The following is a 21,424-nucleotide window of genomic DNA, read 5'->3' as shown; positions in this document are numbered from 1 at the left end:
TTACTAATTTTATGGAGAAGAATATTTCTTGGTAAACTTGTAGTGGCTCAGCTAGTCAGAAAATTCCTAGCCTTTTATGGAGTGTGATGGTTTATTATTATATTTGCATAAACCCATCATTGGGTTCTATCTTGAGCTCCTTTAATCCAGGCAAAATGCTGTTTTTAATGTTTATTTTAATATTCCATCAGTTTCTAGGTCACCCCAAGTGGTATGTTAACTTCAGCTTTTCTGACTACAATTTGGTATGTATTTCTCATTTCCTCCATTTATTTGGCCTATCTCATCCTTGATTTGAATACCCTAATAATGTTTGGTGAATTCTGAAGCTCATCATTATGTAACATTTTCCATCATCCTCTCTCTTTGGTCCAGATATTTCACTCAGCGCTCTGTTCTCACAATCCTCAAACTGTGCTCTTCTCTTTGGGTGAGAGTCCACAGATTTTATGCATTGTGGCATGGGTTGTGTGGGGGTTAGAAGGATTATGGCAAACCAGGGCATTACATCCAGATGGTATTCTTCAGGTCTCACAGTGTTGCGCAGTAGCAGTCAGAATTAAAACTGGGACTCCTCAAACCCTGCCTGGCCTTGGTCAAGGCCACAAAATAGTACACCTCATGAAATGGTTATACTAAAAGATGGATCATTGGAGGATTAATGATTAACAGGAGAAAGACTTCCTACAGCGCCACTCCACCACGAATCTCATTGTGTCAGTCTTACTCACAGATGACCTAAATGTCACAGAATGTTAACTCTAGCAGTTCTATTGTCTGTGAAAGATCCTTCCAAGTGGGTGTGCTACTGGACTGACTTCAATGTCTCTCTGGCCTGCGCGTTGATCACATCTTTTCATATCCGTAAGCAGCAGTACCACGTGTTGAATAATAAAATCAGTGCAGAAACACATTGTCTATACCGGATCACATGAAACCAGGTACAATAACCTCAAAACTCAAGTTTCGCGCTTTGCGTGAGTGAAATTAATTTTATAAACACAGAGAGAATCAATAATGTTCTTGGGCGATATCTGCTATTCTCCATATTTTTTAAAAAATTTCGACGGATTAATTTTATTTTGTGAAACAAATAAGTGTAGCCATCATCATCTGTGTCTGCATTGGAAGTCTGGGAAAATGAAAGAAATATACATTTAAGAAACTACGTACATTTTCAGCTCCCACCAAAAAAAATTTACATGGCTGCCATTTTGCAACGTTCAAGGAAAGAATCTTTAAAAAAAAGTATAGTGAATAGCTGGCCGCATAATGACTGATATTTATCCTTCTGTACAAAATTCAGAAGTACTGACCTAATCAAAAGTATTATTACAATGCCATATAATCTAATTTCAGAGCTGTTGATCGAGCAGAAAGCTGGTTTGTCTGCACCGGACACATATGTACATATCAGGATCATAGGTAGTGCGAGGAGGAATGCAGTTGCGTTCGTCAAGCGTAGTAGCTGGAGCACGCCTTCGCAACATGGAGGAGTGGCCGTCTGATGTATCCACCAATCACGTAAGCAATTATTTCTCATCCGTCCTCACACAGCCTAGCATTGATGTGCTGAGAGATAGGACGAAATCGATTATAATTGTTCAAGACAAGATGTTAAATTGCAAAGAGGTTATTGTGGGTTGTGTTTCATTGTTCATTTCCTCCAGTGCCCCATTTATATGTGACAACGCGTATTTCGTGTAAGGAACCCTTGACAGTTGATCTATATGGGTTTATTATGATAAACCTTAATTTTTGAAATCAAATTATACATAGGCCAATAATGTGCCTGCTTTTTAAGATTCTTTCCTTATTTTAGAATGAACACAGGCGTCGGTTATAAAAAAGAGTTAAACATGGACGAAAGATCTTGTTTGAAAACACAAAATGACTTTTTCTGCGACTGGCTGCTATTATCAGTTTATATAGATAGATTATTATTAAGCCTATTGTAAACTGCACATACGTAATTCACCCTTCTTTCCCTTTCAGCTAGACCTGTCTGTCATACGAACCACCAACTAACACCCGTCAGTCATTTCTCTCAAAATTATGTCTTCCCGTTACTGGAGCGGCATGAATTGTAAGGAGGTAGTGTAGAGACAGAATGAAAACCGAACGTGTAATAATAATCCCCTTTATATTCCTCAACGCTCATCACTTACATTTGAACAAAAATCCGATCAGAATTTACGAGCGATGCTTATCTGTCGCATAACAAATGAAACTGAAATCATCATAGTCGTAGGAAATAAGGAACTAAAGATAGCTTGTCAGATGCATCTTAAATTTGGCAGAAAGAAAATGACGGCCATTTCCGGAAGTAAAAACAAACCAGCATTTCATGTTCGTGTGTTCGTAGGGAAACATATCAGCCACAGAGGCAGTGACTGAAGCAAGACGATGAAAGACGAAAAACGGAATTAGTCAGATCCCTGTTAATGCTGTAGTAGGAGAAGAAAACTTAGAAAGAGCTAGCATAATTACGTATTGTTCTTACGTATCGATCATCAATTTGTATCACAGAACCACACGTCAGACACACTATATGATTAGTGAAAGAACATGATGAGACTGATGTGATTTGCTTAGTATGCCAAAGTAGAGCAGTTAGGAGCAGGAGAGCAGATAGATAGGAAAGGTGGGCAGGAATGAAATGTACATGTGGATCTAGGTCACGCACGCAGACACGTGCTGCCTTGCATTAGCACAGGATGTCAAAGGCACGAAGCCTGTAACGTGTGTTCACTTTAAGTACGACAAAAATCATGAAGAATATGAAAGACCGAGAAGATTCATATTAGGCCCATAATGTGTTATATTTGTGAGAAGTAGTTTCATTGGTTAATTACTACATGTGATGACGTCTGTACTACAGAGGTTTTAACCGTCAAATAAGATGGGAAATTCTGTAAGGTTTACCGTAATATCCGTGCATTAGCCTGGAGAGACTGAACAAAAACATTCCGTATGGACTATAGACAGTTTTCTTTCAAGTGGGAACTGGTATTTAAGACCTAATTTTTATTTAGGTGAACTTCGTAATTCTTGTTCGTCATTTTTCACACTTTTGTAAGCGTTTGAGTAGTTCGTCCTCTGGTTCTGCGTTAACTTAATAAAATACATGATATTTGAACTATCCGTGGTTGTCTCATGGATTTTCGACCCAGTCGGGCCAGGTCTGGATCTCCTGGTAGAGAGCAAGCCCGGGGCTCTTCGTGGCCGAGATTTGGCGACCCCCAAGCAACTTGTAATGTTCCGCCAGTTCCCCCTCCTTGACACCGCACTTCAACAGACGCTTCAATGCGTCCAACTGCACTCGGGGAGGCAACGAGTCTGTGAAGAAAATCGACTTTGTAACACATTCAGTTCTGATTTCGTGAATCTACTCTGTTATCCAATTTAATTTTAAAAACTTAGAAATATCCTGGTATCAGTAATCATAACGTAGGCCTATACGTACAGTGATGGGCCTACAGAATATATTACGTCGTTTCTGCCTTCAAAACCTTCGTACGTGAATACGTCATGTCATAATTACATGAAGTTTTCCTTTGGGTGCAATTCATATGACTGCTAAGCTTTCTTTGTTGAACTGAATCGTATTTAGGGAATAAGTTTGTTTCAGTTTCTCCCCCCCCCCTTCCCCCACAAAAAAATTAGGCAACGGCAAAGGAAGATTTCCGTACAAACGAACGCACAATTTGGAGGCCCCCATCTGTCCTTCAGTTTTGTATTTCATTTCCGAAACCACTAGGCAGATTTCGAAACAACTGCGTATTGATATTTATACACTGAAAGTTGTTGTTTCCTATCTGAGTTTTATTAAACGACGCTGTCAATAGCTCAGACCATATAGAGCCAAGTGACAGGATGATTAGTGAATAATGAATTAGAAAGGATATGGAAGGAAACGGTTGTGGCCTAATGTAAGGTAACTTACTATCCCGGCATTTGCCTGAAGGGGCTGAGTAACCTCACTCAGGATACCTAATTTCCGGACCGAAATTTGAGCCGCAGACCTCTCGAATAGGAAGCAGGAGTGCCAACCTCACGACAGTGACATTCATTTGACCCACATCACTCGGATATAACTTCCACTTTATGTAAACTAAACCTATAGTCAAACTTTTTATATTTTTTGTCAAAACCGCATATCCTACTCGTAGAGACAAACTCAAAATACAGCCTAGATGTCGTTAGGATCTTCAGTATATTCGAGACGTTTCTGTATGCCGTCGCCTGTTTAACGAGGTGGAAGGAAACGTGTTCTGTGGTTCCATCCGCTGTTTTTGTTTATGTAGGCATTAATAGGCATTAGCGATGCAGGTGAAACAAATGAACATCAAGAACAATTAGGCATAATTTATAGAACCCATTTGGCCTAATGAAATTGAAGTGCACACACACAGGCTAATTTTATTTCGTTTTCTGTTGGGGATTGTGAGGTTTCTTCTGTAGGCCTTGAGCCTATTTTCTTGGTTAAATGACAGCGTACCAAATACGAAACAGTTAACAGAACGTTGTTATAGCAGAACTACAATGTTTACAGGGAACTGTATGAGCTACTTACCACTGAATTCCCCTATCAGTGCAATGCCGACACTCTTTTTGTTGAAGCCATAGGTGTGGGCCCCAACTTGGTGCCACCCGCGGCCTTCATAAACGTTACCATCCCCACCTACCAGGAACCTGTGCAGAAATAATAATATCGGTACAAAAATTGCTGCAGGAAAAATTCTTGCCTGTGGGAAGTGCGGATATTTAATACCGTGTTTTCCAAGCCCAATAAATCCTGAGCCAATAGAAATTGTGTTAAATTGTTTTTATGGGGAAGGGACTTCATCCGTCGTCTAGGTGTTATTAAAACCCCAGCGTTGACGTTGATTGGTTTTACTTCCAGCTTCATATCGAAGGAGGACAAGACGTAATCTGCCTGGCTCCCTGATCGAATTAGTCTCAAAGCCAGTAGTGCTGTATCAACTGTAGAAGTTATTTAGCATTGAATGTTAAGATAAAATGGCTAGAACTAGGCCTGTGTACTGTGCGTTTGAAAATGCAACGCCGAAAGTCACTCAGCAAGTCTGCATAAAACAATATTATTTTTATTTTTATTATTAGTGTTCTGTCTGACGACAGGTCCATATGAACAGGATCCTTCCATCCTTTTCTCGGACTGGGACCTGTTCATATACGTTCTTGGCAGATGATCCAGAAGTGGTTTGCCATTGCCTTCTTCTGTGTGTGAATGGAGTAATTATTGGGATGCCACAGAGAAACCGGGGAAGTCCCCGGAGGAAAACTCCGTGTTGCCTAGACCACGGCCTTGCCCAACACAAGTTATAAATTCGGGCACCGCCGGGAATCGAACCCGAGACCCCAGGATTACAAGGCCAGCGTTCTAACCGCTAGACCACCGTGGAAAACAATATACTCAGTATAATCGGTTTTGCGACCCAGATTCGAACCGTTTACGTCTTGTAGCTACTCAAATCAGGTATGCAGGCCAACTACCTCTGTGTCAACCTTCTCAGTACGAGCAGTGGGCAGTGACTTCATAACAGTAGGTGAGTCGTCGAGGCATTATGTTATCAAGGGGGTCCGGTCGTTTGAAATCCTCCGGATTTGCAGGAGGCCTGTGGCAGTGGGCTGTCCTGTTACTTTTTGCCCCTTACGTTTTTGTTTTTGTCAACATTTGATCAAAGTCTTCTCAGTAGTTTGGAAATTGAAACATTCCTGACAGACCTACGACATTGCTATCCTCATTCAACGTTTATTGTAAGTAAACCGCGAATCCGATGCTGTGTAACGTCTTATCTTGTCTTGTTTTTGTTGTTTGTTTTTGTATGCGATTAACGTCACCACATCCGCTTGAGAAACGTGTTTAAATATGACGTCATTCCTGAGGTCCAAGGTGGCCAGCTGCGAGAAATTTGTTGCAAGCGTCATCATCATTCGTGCATTTGTCTTTCTATGAATAAGGGCACACATTTCGCACAGTCAGGTAAAACCTTGTGTTAATTCCGTGTAAGAAGGAACTATGTGCTGGAAAATGGAATTCTTCGGTGCAGAAGGGGAATCACTTCGGTTTTGTTAGTAGCGAAATCAAAGCGTGATTAATTCGTGAACATTTGTAAAGGAGAAAAGCTTGAGGTTTCTAATGACATGGGAGTTTCGTGAAAATCGGTCAGTCGGATAACGCATATCATATTGGTGTTCGAAACTTAAGCAGGGGACGAACAGATAAGCACTATAGACAATCATGCAGCATTTTTGGCCAAAAACCCTCAAAGTAACTTACTATTTGGAAGACGTAGGCAAAACCATAAATCGACGTAATTGAAAAGGATGAAGATACTGTTCGCAAAAACAATTGTGACCGTGTGAGTAACTCTAAATTTCTGAAGATAATATCATCTGCGAAACAAAAACGGGGAAAAAAAAAGTTCTTAGATAAAATTAACTTACGAAAAACCAATATCATCCCAGCCATTTGTGTTAACGTGAAATGAGTGTATGCTGGACACTTTCTCCACACACTCAGCCATGGAATTACATTTTGGAGTTACCGTGTGGTGGATGATTGCGTACTCTACAGGAATTTTCATGTATTCCACGTGCTTTGAGGGTCTTGCGCCCCAGCCAGATCTGCTGATAATCCTGGGACAGTCATCTTCCCCTGTGGAAACAGGAATTCACGTGTAAAATTCTTAAGTTCAGTTCATCTGACGTCCTTAACTAATAACCTCTGCTTTACATTCATCATAAATTTAACTTCCCATACTGGGATAAACTGAAACACGTTCCTATGTCAGTAGCAAAAGCAGAAAGTTGGAGATAGAGGCAGTATGTTCCTTCCTCCAAAATGCTGGTATATATCTATAGGTTCACAAGGCCCAGAAGTCCAAGATTGACTTTAATATTTCATTAGCTCAGCTTATACAGGATCGAAAGAGAGGATGATAGTGAATAATGAATTGGAAAGTATGTGGAAGGAAGCATGCTCTTATCACTTCCCTGAAACCCCCAAGATCGAACCTACAGTCTGACCCATACGCCTCATTAAAGGTAGGCTACGTGTCTGTGAGTAAATTCGACTGTGAGGTTCTGAAGGCGTCGAGTACGAAGGTGGATATCTTCTGAGTTGTTGCGCCGAGAAGTCTGGTAGATGTTTTCGACGTTTCAGAGGTGCTTACTGCCATCGCCCAGATGGTGGAGGCAGAAAGGACCTCTCAAATGACGGTGAACTTCTACCAGACTTTTGTTGTTCCAAATTTAACTTCACTTTGTTGAAACACTTCAGAATTTGATTTTATATCCGACAACCGTTATGCACATCAGACATTTCGAAATAAAAGCCAGTCACTCGAACAATTAGCCAGGTTGTCTTACCTTCTGTTGGCCTGATAGCTGTCATCAAAGCAACGAGCAATGCGGTGTTGAACAGTTCCATGGTCGTAACTTCTGTGATTGCTTCAAAGTTCGTCGTGGCAGCATTTATATTCCATTACGATTAGCGTGCCAAGTGTGGCGAGAAACTCCCGGACGTGTTCTATGTGTAGTACAAAAACGAGCTAAGTCATAATTTTAATTACGCTCATTCATTATAACATTTCATAGTGAGGTACAATGTGTCTTCTGAAACGTGTGTCTATCAAATTGCAATAGAATTAACTATAATGAAAATTATCTGATAGAACTGTTTTAAAAATAGCATTTTATCTTCATTTCGAGTAAAATTGGGTCGTAGAGATCTATTTGGAAATTATGATAATTCTTGAACCATTTATTGTGGCAAAAATTAAGGATTTGTGTAATTAATTGTGTAGCTCTAAAAAATATGAATGATGTCGCGATTAAAAATTATAAGAGACGGTAGTGGCCTATTTCAAAATAGGTTGCTCTCACGGCATTCGTCTGGAGAGACTAAAGAATTCACACGAGAAATCTAAGGATAACAGATAATTTGATCGAGATTTGAACCGCGTATTCCTTTAACGTTACAGTCATATAGTTCTTAGACCAATATTGACGTTAAACGCTGACTCAGTTTCTTAGCATTCGGTCTTTGTTTGATGCAGTCAACGGAGTGTGAAACGTCTCTTCCTGTAGTTTACATCCGTTCGTATGATACGTTAATGACATTTCCTGAAACAATAATGGGAAACTGTTTCCTTCCCGAGTCATAAATATTGTTACATGATTATGATTATGCTTACCACATCCTGATCGAGGTGACTGTAAAGGTTGGTAACACTGTGAGGCAGGACAAGGTCGGGGCGTTTTAGATTAAATATGAAAATTGTTCTTTCAGTAGGAATCCTGTGGGGTCGAAAAAATTCATTCGCAGTGGAAGGTCACTAATTTCCGACCATCCATTCAATATTCATGAAATTCGTGCTCGGGACACAGTTTTGCTGACTCAAAATACCCCGTTTTGGTTGAGTTGGGTTGGGTTAGGTTAGGTTTGTGGGGCATCTGAATGAAAAGTTAAAACAAGAGCTAGATATAAAGTATAATGTCCTGGACAAAAATAAATTAGATAATCTGACAGCAGTTTGACTACCCGTGAAAAACCGACTGCAACGAGCATTTTTCAAAAGAATTGAGAATTTATCACAAGTCACGTTTAATCACAGCGAAATAGATCCTCAAAGTAAGGGATTCCAACACAACCTACAATGTACAATCTCCAAGGAATGTTTTTGTTTTCTGTAGATCCACGCATATGTGTGAAGAAGACTAATTTTAAAGTTGAATACAAATATCTATAATCAAAACATGTTTTTCGCTAGCAGTTTTCAAACCTCACCTGACCTCATTCCTAATGAAAATCAGATTACTTAATGGTTTAGTACATTTAATTAAGGGGATTATGGATTAGTATGGATGAATTTCTTATTATAATTACGTCATTGTTTAAGGAAATCTCATGTTGATGGAAAACCTTCAAATGACCAATAAAAGTTGTGTGAATATTATTATACACATCATCATTCTTACCCTGACAGATGGATTACTTACGATAGCAGGGTTTAAAAATTATTCATGGTATATGAATAGTCTTTGTGGTGGAGGGAGAAATTATGTAGAAAATTGAAGAATAGTTAACCTATTACCGACTGGGCTACTGTCACGTCGCCGTTGTGTTTACTTGTGAATCGATTGCAGGTCGCAGCACAGTACGAACGGTACTACTTTGTCGTACAATAGCGTTGGAGTTACACATCTAGGCGTCAGTGTTTTGTTATCTCTGATTATTTTATGTTTTCATACCGTCTTTAGCCAGGTTAATGGTATGTAAAACGTATATCATTTATGTAATATAATGTTTTTCATGTAACACATTGTGATTATATGCTTGGATTGATAATCGAAAACTGAATTGGTTCTTTGTTTAAAGATATTCTTGAACTTGTGCGTTTGGAAGTAAGGTGTGGTACGCTACAAAATCGGGTAATATAGATGAAACTCTGAATGTATGGAACAAGAGAAATTACATTTACTGAATTCATAGAAATTTATTGCTGTATACCTTTTAATGTTTAACGTTATGTCTTCCTGTACCTAGCACTGAAATTTGCAACTTTTGACTAGTATTCTATATTCAGCCCTCCATGTGTTTTCTATTTTTGTACGTGTCAAAGAGAAGGAATACTCTCTATGACCGGTACTAGGTTTTGTATAATTGTTATACTACTTTTAATGACGTAACTATTTTGAGGTTAACCAACCAACCAAAAAGCTCCTGCGCAAGCGCAAGATATCGTTCCTTGATATGTAACACCATTCTTGCGTACGAATCGAATTGCTGGGAATGTCAAAAAAAGCCTTATAATTAAAACGGGAATTTGTTTACGCTAACGGGGTTTTGTTGCGGCAGAAGCATTGACTATTCAAACTAGTGTCTGTTGCTGCTGATGAGAGGGTATCCCGTTAGGCATCTTGTCCTTCGTGCAAAGGATTTTGGTTTGTATTTTGAGGTTATAGTTTGTACGTTTATTTTATAATCACATAGAGGCACAGTAACTGACGATATTACTCGGGTATTCAGACTGCTAGGCATTCCATGTTTCATGGTTCATATTACAAGTTTTGCTAACTGTTCAAAATCATGAACTAAAGTATACAATTCTGTACATCAGTTTAAATTGCTTCCCATTACACCATCAGAGTTCATAATCTTTCATCTTTTTCTTGTTTTATATAAAATAGACTTTGCAGATGATGGTATGTTACAATAAGAAGTGAACATGTACCACACTCCACATTAGTGATAAATATGGAGCTTCCCTTTGAATTTATCTTAATCATTTCCCTCCATCTGGAAGTTGATCGCTCAGTCAGTATAGTGACTAGGCTATGGGATGGACATCTGGCTTCAATTCCCAACAATGGAGGATCTTTCTCTCCACTGCAACATCCAGACTGATTTTTGGGCTTACTCAGTCTCCTATCTAGTCAGTACCAGTATTTTTTTGTTCGAGGTAAAGCATTTTGGGTTAAGAAATGTATGGACCTATACTTCTACTCCATACATCTGCATGGTATGATGCTTAGTTAAGCACCAGAGACAACGTTACCTTTATTTCTGACATCTAATGTGAAATGTCTGGTGAGTTTTATTTTCACTGTTGAATGATAATATGGATAAAATGTTAAAGTTTTCCTTGTGACTAATGTTCATTTTCTGAACTCTAACAATATTTTATTTTTATGTCCATTCTTTCACTACTTCATTTTGCTTATTATTCACCTTGTCAATCTTAAAACATTATAATCATATCCATTTATTTTTCTCTGATGGGTTGGGATGGTTCATCCTCCATTCTGCATCCTTTCATAAGTGCTTCACATGAATCTGTATGCACATTTTTCCTTTTCTTTTCTTTTACTATCATCAAATCTGTGATGTCCTCAAGTGATAAGTTGTTCAACATTAATTTCTTATGCTTTCAAAGGCATGACCTTATCACTATATTTCTATTTCCAGTCTCAGACATATTCTCCAAAAATTTAGTTTTGCTGACTATTTCAATCTGTTTTAGTATTCAGTATGATACAATATTTATACAGATGATTACCTTGTGTTCATGTGTACTTGAAGAGTGTTTTGTTTTCAGGTACAATGGGAAAGCTGGAATTGATACAAACTCTGTTAGGTCACGAAGGTCGTGTTTGGGATGTATGTTGGCACCCGCAGGGTAACACATTAGCATCTTGTGGCGAGGACAAAACCATACGTATCTGGGGTAGGGAAGGTTCAAAATGGGCCAACAAGACTATTCTAGCTGATGGCCATCAGAGAACAATTCGAGAGGTAGCATGGTCTCCTTGTGGAAATTACTTGGCCTCTGCAAGCTTTGATGCAACAACTGCAGTCTGGGATAAGAAAAGTGGGCAGTTTGAATGTAATGCCACATTGGAAGGCCATGAAAATGAGGTTAAAAGTGTTGCGTGGGCAAAATCAGGACATTTGTTAGCAACTTGTAGCAGAGATAAAAGTGTCTGGGTGTGGGAGGTTGCAGATGATGATGAGTATGAATGTGCTGCTGTGTTGAATGCTCACACACAAGATGTAAAGAAAGTGGTGTGGCATCCACATCTTGATATTCTTGCTTCTGCTAGTTACGATAATACTATAAAATTTTTTAAAGAAGATGTGTCAGATAATGATTGGATTTGTATTGCAACATTAGTTTCTCATGAATCAACTGTTTGGAGTTTGGCTTTTGATAGTACTGGAACTCGCCTTGCAAGTTGCAGTGACGATCATACTGTGAAGATATGGCAGCAGTATCTTCCTGGCAATACTGAAGGAATTATGACACCTGGCAATGAACCTGTTTGGAAATGTGTGTGTACACTTTCTGGTTACCACAGTCGTACTGTGTATGACATATCCTGGTGTCATAATACAGGACTAATTGCAACTGCTTGTGGTGATGATATCATTAGAATTTTTAAGGAAGTGGAAGATTCTGATCCTAATGAACCAAGTTTTGTATTGTACCATGCCTGTCACGGGGCTCATACTCAGGATGTGAATTCCGTCATGTGGAATCCAGCTGTTCCGGGACTTCTCGCGTCAACAAGTGATGATGCTGAAGTGAAAATTTGGCAGTTCACAGACTAAATATAAAGAATAGCCATTTTTAAATTTCAAAAACATTGTTAGATTTGATTAATTTATGACATTTATTCAAGGATGATGTATATTAACTACAAAGTGTGCATATGTGATGTCAAAATATATTGTATCTCTTTATTATAGGTTTATTTCTTATTTTTTCTTTTACATTTTTACATTAGTGTAGACATTCTTTGGGTTTATCCATTCATGATGAATGTTGTGATAATTGTTGGTTCTTTTTTTTAATGGTGGCCTAACGCTCAGTTACTTCAGAATTATAGCAATATTAAAGTTGCATTCCTTAAAAGCATAGATCTTAGAATAATCAAATAAATACTTTTGTTTTCTGATCTGCATACCTTTTCTACTGTTCCTGTATCTTCAAGTCCTTACTATTTTCTCTGTCCATTTTGCTTTCATTTGTCATCATTGCAATAGTCACATTCACCAGCACAGAGTTTGTGTTGACTTTCATGCAGCCATTGACATGACAGTTGTCTTTAAAATGAAGTTTAGGTAGAACTGTTATTAGAGTGAGCATAAAAACATGACATAGTTCAAATGTTTAGAAATGATAACAGTGTTTTTAGGTAAACAGCAAATTACATATGGGAATGGATGTTACAATTTAGTTTGTAACTATTCTCTTCTCATATTCTCTGTAATATATTAGGTATCTTGATTGCAGTGTTTGAATTGCAGAGTCAAATTAGTAAAATTGTAATTAACTTAAGAGTTCAGAATGAGGCAGTCATGACTTCACTTGGAGAGAGACTGAAGAAAACCAGAATGAATAGTAACCTGGCTGAGATTGAGACTGAGTATTCGTAAATACAAATCCAAAGCATTGCACCTACACCAACCTTCTCAGTGTATTCTGCCTAAGCACTGAAAGAGTAAAATACACACAACTGTAATTTTATCTCTTTTCTTAAGTGGATGAGAGACTTAGCCTTAGATCTAAGAAATATGGAGCCTATTTCTTTGAGTTCAGTGGAAGCATGATTTTCTGCAGTGAATTGCAAATGTATCAGTTGTGGCCTGTATTAAAGTGTTATACCATCATGCTCTCAGCGAGACAACTTTCTAACCAAACAAGACATGTTATATTTATTGGTGAAGTGCTTTATGTTTATCATATCAGCATTTATTATTTTTCTTTCCAGGTGCTGTGATAGAGTACAAAGAACTTCGGTCACTATAGAGTCATTGAATTGGCAGATGATTTTGTCTTTTTTATCTGGAAATAAGTTACAACAGACATGTTCTGTCCCATTAAAATGTCTGATAAATGCCTGGTACAACAAGTATAATTGTTCATATCCATGCAGGAACATTCAGAACTCAAAAGCATTAAAGTTTGTCACTAATCAGCTTCCAAAGGATAATCAGAAACTTGACTTTTATGTGACACGTGAATATTCAGTGATGGCAAATGCAGATAGTTATGGCCTTTCACTGAATGATGTGATTGCAAAATTAGATAATTTTGCTCCAAAATCATTGGCTGAATCGTGGGATAACGTTGGGCTTTTGGTTGAGCCAGTCACCAAGAAGAATGTGAGAAAGATTCTTCTCACCAATGACCTGACGGAAGATGTGATGGAAGAAGCTGTCAATTTATGTACTGATCTTATCATCTCTTACCATCCTCCCATTTTTGCACTGCTGAAGTCCATCACTGGAAGAACATGGAAGGTAAGATTTAAGCCTGTGTGACACCTATATATCCTTTACTCATTTTCCTCCTCTTGTTTTTTTTGCACTTCACATGTTTCTTCTGCTCCCTCGTCACACCTCACTCTGTACCTTTGCATATCATTGATAAACCGACACCCTCCTCTGTTTCTATACTTAGCAAAATGAAGGTATGTGAAGGATGTCCGTACAGAGAGAGATACACAAATTTGTATACCTGGCATTAGATAATTTAATTGACCAAGTTATCTGGATTCCTAGTTTAGATATTATACAGTGTACAAAATTTATCATAACACAGTAAAGCTATGATGACAGGAACAGATACACCAATTACAGTAGGGATGATGATAATAATAATAATAATGAAAATATATCTTGTTTGATAAATGAAATATTACAAGATAATTTTTATATTGAAAATAAAATAATAGTTGTGTACTCTGTTCTTACAAGAGTTCTGAATATTGTGTAAACTGAAAAGATAAATACATACAATAGATTAAAGAACAAATAAAGAATAAATTAGTATTACTGTTATGCCCAGAATTTTGGAGTCCTAACCTATCATCGAGTATGTCCTGGTGTGTGTTTCTCTTGGGATTAGATGGTCAGTGTGTGCAGATGATGACTAGGTATAAAATGTATTCCACCAGTGTCTTCTTGGAGTGATGCTTAGGCAAAAGGGCAGTTTTAGCCTTTTCCTTGTATACCAGTGGCGTCATTTGAATGCTTTTGCAGTTTTAGTAATAAATGAATTGTGAGCATTATTTGCTGGAATTTGAGGAATTGTTGTACCAATGCTGTAGTTTAAGAGATGCTCAAATTTCTTCATCTGTATATTTACTGTGTTTGGTTTAATAATTATACTTTTATTGGCATTTATATGGTCCTCACTCTTTGAATTTCAGGAGCGTATAATTGCTACTTGTCTTGAGAACAGAATTGCAGTGTATTCTCCTCATACAAGTTTTGATGCTGTTTCTGGTGGAGTAAATGATTGGCTCGCAAATGGATTTGGTATGTCTTAATGAATAGCATATAGCAGTGTCAGGAAAGAAAATGACAGCCTTGCCTTTTTTCAAGACTTTCCCTAACAAAATCCATTTCACATTGTCTTTATTGAGTAATTAATATTTACTCAACTGCTGAAGAAGTCCCTGCTTTTATGGAAGTTTCATTACTGTGTTCACAAAAGCTTGCCATTGGCTCTTATGAGGCAGTTGAATTTGATTCACACCCTATTTCTCCAAGACTTGTTTTAATATTATCCTCGCCTCTGCATAGGACCTCCAAGTAGTTACTTACCCTGCAGTTTCCTGGCAAAAATTTTGTGTGTATTTCTTATTTCCTCCATACATGCCACTTGTTCTACTTAAGTCATCCTTCACTTAATCAGTGGTAGTTATATTGGCCTAATAAAAATTACAAAGCTCTTCATTATGTAATTTTTCCCATCCATGCATTACTTACGTCTTTGGTCCAAATATTATCATCATAATTTTGTTCTCAGTCATTATCAATCCATATTCATTCTTTAAAGTGAGAAGGTAATAGAAATGTATTGAACATATTCCAAAGTGTAATATTTCAAAATTGTTTTTATTTTGTATCTTAGCGAGACTGTTGGTTTTTGATGATTTACAGAAACGGAATCAGTGAGACCTCTGATTCAGAGTGATTCAGCTGATATTGGATCAAAACTTTATCAAGTGGAAATCACTGGTTTTACAGAATCAGCTTTGGATCAAATAAAGAAAGATGTGGAAAGGAACACCAGAGGCGCTCAAGAGGAACTGGTTGGTGATGTGTCAGTATTGAACTTGTAGTTCATCATTAAATGTGGTTTTGTATCGGATTAGTGTCTAGGGGGATAGAAGTGTTAATAAATATAGTCTGAAGTGGATATTGAAATGCAAGGAAAAGTGAAGTATCCCTCTGTTTCTTATTAGATTTATCAACAAAACATTTGTGTTTGCACTAAAGAAATGAAAGATTTTATATGTAGATATTGTAAAATTTGCTTATTTGAGAGGTGTTGGATCAAGTGCGTCTGGTCAACTGGCATGTACGTTCAACCATTATGTAATTATTATAATGAATTTCTTTGTTCTAGTTCTGTATCATGTGGGGAAATGAAACTGACTATCTCCTGTTCCAAATCATCTGTGCCACTTTTGGCTGATATCTTCCACAGTAGTGTTCATAAGACAGGGAAAGAGCATTTCAGAGTTTTAAAATATGAAGGTGTAAGTCCTTTCTACCTAATTAGTATATGTTCCAGTTCTTGTATCTCTGGTGTGCAAATCCGAGGTTTATAAGATATTAAAATTTTATGGTGCCTGAATACAGTGAAGTGTTATTGTAGTGTATTGTGAGGATTTAAGCTGGATGAGGATAGTGTTCGTTGTTGAGCTTTGAGAGAGTTGTGTTTTATCTAGATTTCTGTTACCAGAGAATTGTTTATTTATAGACTAACGTTAATATTTTTAACAGACTTCAGACTCTAGTGCAGAAATATAAATAAGTTGTAGATATGCTTGTGTTAGTATTTCTAATATTAACCCATGAAAGTCTAGTGCTAACTGTATCTACCAACTGCTTTAATAATCAGTGACTATGCATTTTGCCACATAATATATTTATTTGTTTCAAATCCTTCTCAGAGTGAACGGATATTATATTCCTAAACAGCGACAACTAGTTGATCTTTGGAATGATCAAGTGTTAATATTCTTTTTTGGGGGTATGGACTTAATCTTTAAATACTATGGAGTTGATCTTTTTCTTCAGAGAGTCAAATCTTATTGTTAATGTTGTCATTACAGGTTTCACCTCGTGGTGCTGGTATGGGTCGATTATGTTACCTGAAGATACCTTTGCCAGTGATGACAGTAGTGGAGCTTGTGAAGAAGCGTCTTAATTTACTGAAAATTAGGCTGGCATTGGCAAGACATAAACACATGGGTAAGAAGTGCTCTTTTAGTCTGTACATGAACATTTTTCATGAAATATTTAGTGCATAGTAGTGTTGCTGTCTGTATAACTTAGTCCCTTGAAGACTGACATGGTCTCTGAAATGTGGTAGACCGCTCTGTCCAAACAATCGTACCATGTCTCTGAGAAATTTTGAAAGGAGCATGTGGCTATTATTGCTGTGATTTAAATGTAGCCCCAACGACAGGCAGAGTACCATTTAATTGAGTATGTAAATGTTCAGCTACCTACCTAGTTTAGCTTGCTCTGTTTACATCCTCTTTTCCTAATCACGTTTTTTTCCCTTTCTTTCCTTCTTCCCTGATCGTGGTTCGCAGTTTCAGAAAATTTAAGGACTTTGTCGTCTGTCATTATTTTCAGATGTTCAGACATTTGTGTTACTGTCTTCATGTATTAATGAGTAGTTCAATGTATGGTGGCTCCATTTCATTGGGTCAGACCATCTCTTCTTTGGTCTACCAACATCTTTGTGTCATTGTGTTTTATAGTTTTAGGCAAGTTTAATGATTTTTCATCTGTCATTATCTCCATATATTGAGTCCACTGCCTTATGTAATTACTAGCACCATGAATTGGTCTGTAGTTCAGCCTATTTTTGCTTCTTTAAGTAGCTGCTAGTTACTCAGCTGGTCACAGTGTTCTCTGCTTTGCGAACATAAAGTTTTATCTCCAAAGTTGCTTTTGGAACAGAACCAGTTTAATCCAGTCCATAATACCAAATGTTTCTAAGATCAATTTTAATACTATCCTCCCATCTATGTTGAGGTCTGTCGAATGGTTTATTTCTTTCCGAAAATGTTGCGAACATTCTTCATACCTGTTATTGCATTGTTTTTAGTGCTGTGTTTCTCAGCTGATTTTGTTACAGAATCTCCTGTCTCTACTGTCGCCCTTTGTGCTGGATCTGGATCATCAGTCTTGAGGGGCGCGAAAGCCGATCTTTATCTGACAGGCGAGATGCAGCATCATGATATTCTGGATGCTGTACACAGAGGAACCCATGTAATCCTTTGTGATCACAGCAACACAGAGCGAGGTTTCCTCAAAGTGTTTGCTGAGAAGCTGTCCATGGACCTGTCTGGGGGAAATGTTGAGGTGGTCGTGTCTCAGATTGATAGAGATCCGCTTCAAGTAATCTGAAAGTAAGCACAAATAAAGATTCACTGTAAATCAATGATATGAATGTGATCTTCACATGATACATCAAATATGCGTGTGTTTATTTGAATACAACTCTAAATCGACAGTCTCACATACCTGTGAACTGTCTGTTGTTTTTTTCCCCTCTCATAACCAGTCCTTATGCCATCTCGGTACCCATGAAATATCAGTTGTTGTTATCTTGTGGATAAGCAACCTTACACACTCAATAGCTGAATGATCATCACTGCCGCTTTATATAGTAGCGATCCTGGGGTAAAATCCGTTCCCAAGTCCAGTTATTCCGAGATTTTTAGTGACTTTCCTTAATTCCTTCAGGCAAGTACCCCCTCAAAGATTGAAGAAGTTTGGTCAGTATGTGGCAGTAACTATTGCCATGAGCAACTGTTTGGCTTAATGAAGAAAGGCAAAGCAAGAACTAGGATTACTGACAGACACTTGGAGGTGCATGTGAATTGTAACAAAATAAAATAGACCTCATTTTGAAAGATTAGCAGATAACTGCATTCACTTTTCGATACAATGACCTCATTTATAACCTTGCAGCCTGTGAGTTAACAACAAAGGGCGAATGTTTCCACAGGTGTGGTAAAAGTTGAATACCCCTGATATAGGCATTATTCTGAAATAAATTGTTTTATAGAATATGAACAGTTTTATTTATTCTGTAAATTGAATTTGAGATTTTGTGAAACCTTGAGAATAAATAATTTCTGGAACATTTTTGTAGCTGAGAGAAATTAAGTGAGCAGTTCAGGATATTACAAAATTAGGAATTTATTAAAATGTCAAAGTTGCACATTTAGGGTAGTGAAATTTTAAGGTGGTGAGTGAGACAGTAGGTAAGATGGAGGGGGCAAAAGAATTAAAAAGACATTTGTTTGAGAACCCTCTTAATTCCTTCTTTAAAACCACTACTTGAGAAATTATGTAAGTGTAGATAATATTAAAATGGGTTCTGAGATTGCAGCGTTTTGTGAATGGGTTACCGTTGGGTTATATAAAAGCAGGTGATTCTTTTAGCTATTGATTACTATGCCATGTTTTAATTATCCTGTTAATCCATTAATGCCTGCCACATTATTTTCTATTTTTGAGTAATCATTCACAGAATTAATTTCTTGAGCACCTAGTAGCTCAGCTGTATGATATTTCCAGTTATGGAACCCCCCCCCCCCCCAGTGAATTTTGTCTGTTTCATACTCTCACGACTTATTTATTTTTTAATATTATCCAACTCAACTGGAAATGACTATCATCGTTTTCAGGACGCTCGACAGGTTATCCTAACACCAGGGTTTCGTGGTTATCTCCAGTCTCTTCAGGAACATAACGGGATACCACTTTTTAGTAGGCCACGGTCACTTCCCTTCCGTAAACTGGGCTAGCTCAGTCAGTGGCTTGCTACGGGATCCGATTTCTGACGGGCAAGTTTGTCTGCAAGTCACCGTGTTCAGACCGGCATATGTTTCCAAGGTCTCTTTCCTCCGTAAAACGACCAGAACCTGAAATTGACCGCTCACTTTCATCAAGTGCCGTTGCCCAGAATGCGCCATATGCAGTCCATGAGGTTTCTAGTAACAAACAAAGAAACGAAAGCTTCCTTGTTCATATTAGTGTATTTCCATGTTGTTTTGTTACATGTTAACTCTGATTTTTTTAAATGTAGGACACGCACTGTGTGTCTAAAGTTATCTTTGTACCATTTAGTTACGTGGATCAGTTTAGTAACCGAGTGAGTGTAAGTACAAAATCATATTGTTAAGAAAAGTGTCGTCCTCTTACATCCTCAAAAATAACTGATCGGTATTTATTGTTTTTCCAACAGTTTTCCTTCCACAAAACGGTATTTGCTAGTTGCTGTATTGTCTTATTTATTATATTCACGGATTAGGTAGCGTAACAACTGCAAAACCCTCTGTTTTAATTACCACCTGTCTGTACCCATTCTGTGCGTGCGTGGTCTTTGCATCTCTTTTAATGAAAAAATTAATTAAATAATCGAACTTCATTTTTTGTCGAATGTATTTCTTCCTTTGTTTCACGTAATGGCCGCATCTGTTAACTATTTACAGCCGGTATAACGAATGTATAATTTAAAATATTTACTGTTTTTTTTACAAATGAACATAAATTACGTAATCAGGAATTTCGTAATTTATGTAGGTCGTTTGGTTTTGTTAACGACGGTGACATGAAGGATACTACTATTGGCTGGACGTGTAGCTTGGATCGTCGACTCTGTGGGACTCTTGGAAACCTTCCACTTCGAAGACTTACAAAAAGCTGAAAGTATATTTGAGGAATACGTTGTGAGGCTGGGAGGTACACACCTAATAGCAGACCTGGCATTATTAGACGTATTAGTTCAGTTAATATCTGAATTCATTGTTAGGGTAGTGAAAACTGAGATACATTGATGGCGTAGATATGTGAAGGAAGATTATGTATGTCTAATTCAGATGGGGAATCTTCAGGGAAGCCCCCGCTTGATATACGAGCCGTAGATACGATGATCATCTTTAGAGTGCGAAGATGAAAGATGGATGAAGCTGGCTTAAGATCGCGTTCAGTGGAGCGTTTAAATGTTGGCGGTGTTGAACCTTTGGTTCTGGTTCTGTTAATTATTATCTCCGATTACGTACTAAATATTTGCCTTTTATTTTATACCCTACAACAGCGACGTTTTTTTAAGTGGAATTGGTTCTCTAACGTGTATCGGACTTAGTACTCATGATCCTTCGGCCATATGGTTCGGTGTAGGAACTTGCTGTGAATACAGAGCCATGAACTTTGGAGAGATATTGGCCTCTTGTGTCGATAGAAATCACTGACCGGCCTTCTCATCATCATCGAACTTCTTCTGTGACACGAAGGGGCTATTTACCGGTGTCTTGTGTTATTGTCTCTTTTCCCTTTTTAGGTTGCTGGACTGTGAAGGTAGGCGGACGATGAGGAGAGGGGGTAGATCAGGCAGGATACGGGTAGGTTGGTCGCAATGTTGCCCAACCACATCTAGTCGTAGCAGACTCCAACCTATCTGCCGGCTGCTTGCTGCCTGCCTGCCAGTTGGTGACTGGACTCTGTGGTTGAAAGCCATGACGTTTTGGGTCCTGTGCAAGGGATGCAAGATATCTCCATACTCAAGAACAGTTGCTAGTTCTAAATAACTTGATGTATTGAATACATTTGACCTACGAAACTGATTGGGCGGTGCGAAGAATTTGTGTTTCTCTTACCTAGTATCACCTACCATGAATTATGAAATTATACAAGGCTTTTCAAAGAATCGTATTAAAATTCGTATAAAACATTTGCAGTTATTTGGACTTTGAGAGACTATATCTTGTTGCAATATGAGACAATGATGTGATTGAAAATTTATGCTCAAGAGTTCAACAACAACAAAAAATTAACTGTGAAATATCGTAA

General features: G+C 37.9%; 2 protein-coding genes across 12 annotated transcripts; one reads left to right on the top strand and one right to left on the bottom strand.

Annotated features, from left to right (window-relative positions):
- Window positions 1–791: 791 nt before the first annotated feature.
- Window positions 792–21,307, top strand: Ciao1 (cytosolic iron-sulfur assembly component 1). 11 transcript variants are annotated; one of them, XM_087349161.1, is made up of 9 exons: window positions 792–941; window positions 1,360–1,524; window positions 13,303–13,834; window positions 14,746–14,854; window positions 15,482–15,644; window positions 15,951–16,083; window positions 16,663–16,801; window positions 17,700–17,973; window positions 20,916–21,307. In XM_087349161.1, the coding sequence occupies exons 2-8, from the start codon at window positions 1,508–1,510 to the stop codon at window positions 17,969–17,971; spliced, it is 1,365 nt and encodes a 454-aa protein (XP_087205287.1). In that variant the 5' UTR covers window positions 792–941; window positions 1,360–1,507; the 3' UTR covers window positions 17,972–17,973; window positions 20,916–21,307. The 11 variants fall into 11 exon arrangements, 10 of the variants coding, with proteins under 10 accessions (XP_087205287.1, XP_087205286.1, XP_021922588.1 ...); XM_087349160.1 differs by lacking the exon at window positions 20,916–21,307 and having other exon boundaries at window positions 17,700–18,095; XM_087349163.1 differs by lacking the exons at window positions 792–941; window positions 1,360–1,524; window positions 20,916–21,307 and adding an exon at window positions 9,175–9,299 and having other exon boundaries at window positions 17,700–18,095.
- On the bottom strand, window positions 2,804–7,530 carry LOC110831186 (peptidoglycan-recognition protein 2). Its single transcript, XM_022066900.2, has 4 exons — window positions 7,396–7,530; window positions 6,472–6,682; window positions 4,577–4,695; window positions 2,804–3,339 (listed from the first exon to the last, which is right to left on the bottom strand). Exons 1-4 carry the CDS (start codon window positions 7,454–7,456, stop codon window positions 3,155–3,157), a joined length of 576 nt encoding a protein of 191 aa, XP_021922592.1. The 5' UTR covers window positions 7,457–7,530; the 3' UTR covers window positions 2,804–3,154.
- Window positions 21,308–21,424: the final 117 nt, after the last annotated feature.

Source organism: Zootermopsis nevadensis, unplaced genomic scaffold (genome assembly GCF_977971745.1).
Source record: "Zootermopsis nevadensis isolate Lab colony 2312 unplaced genomic scaffold, Znev_1.0 Znev_ptg000015l, whole genome shotgun sequence".
Taxonomy (NCBI): Eukaryota; Metazoa; Arthropoda; class Insecta; order Blattodea; family Termopsidae; genus Zootermopsis; species Zootermopsis nevadensis.
This window is presented reverse-complemented; position numbering and strand designations above follow the sequence as displayed.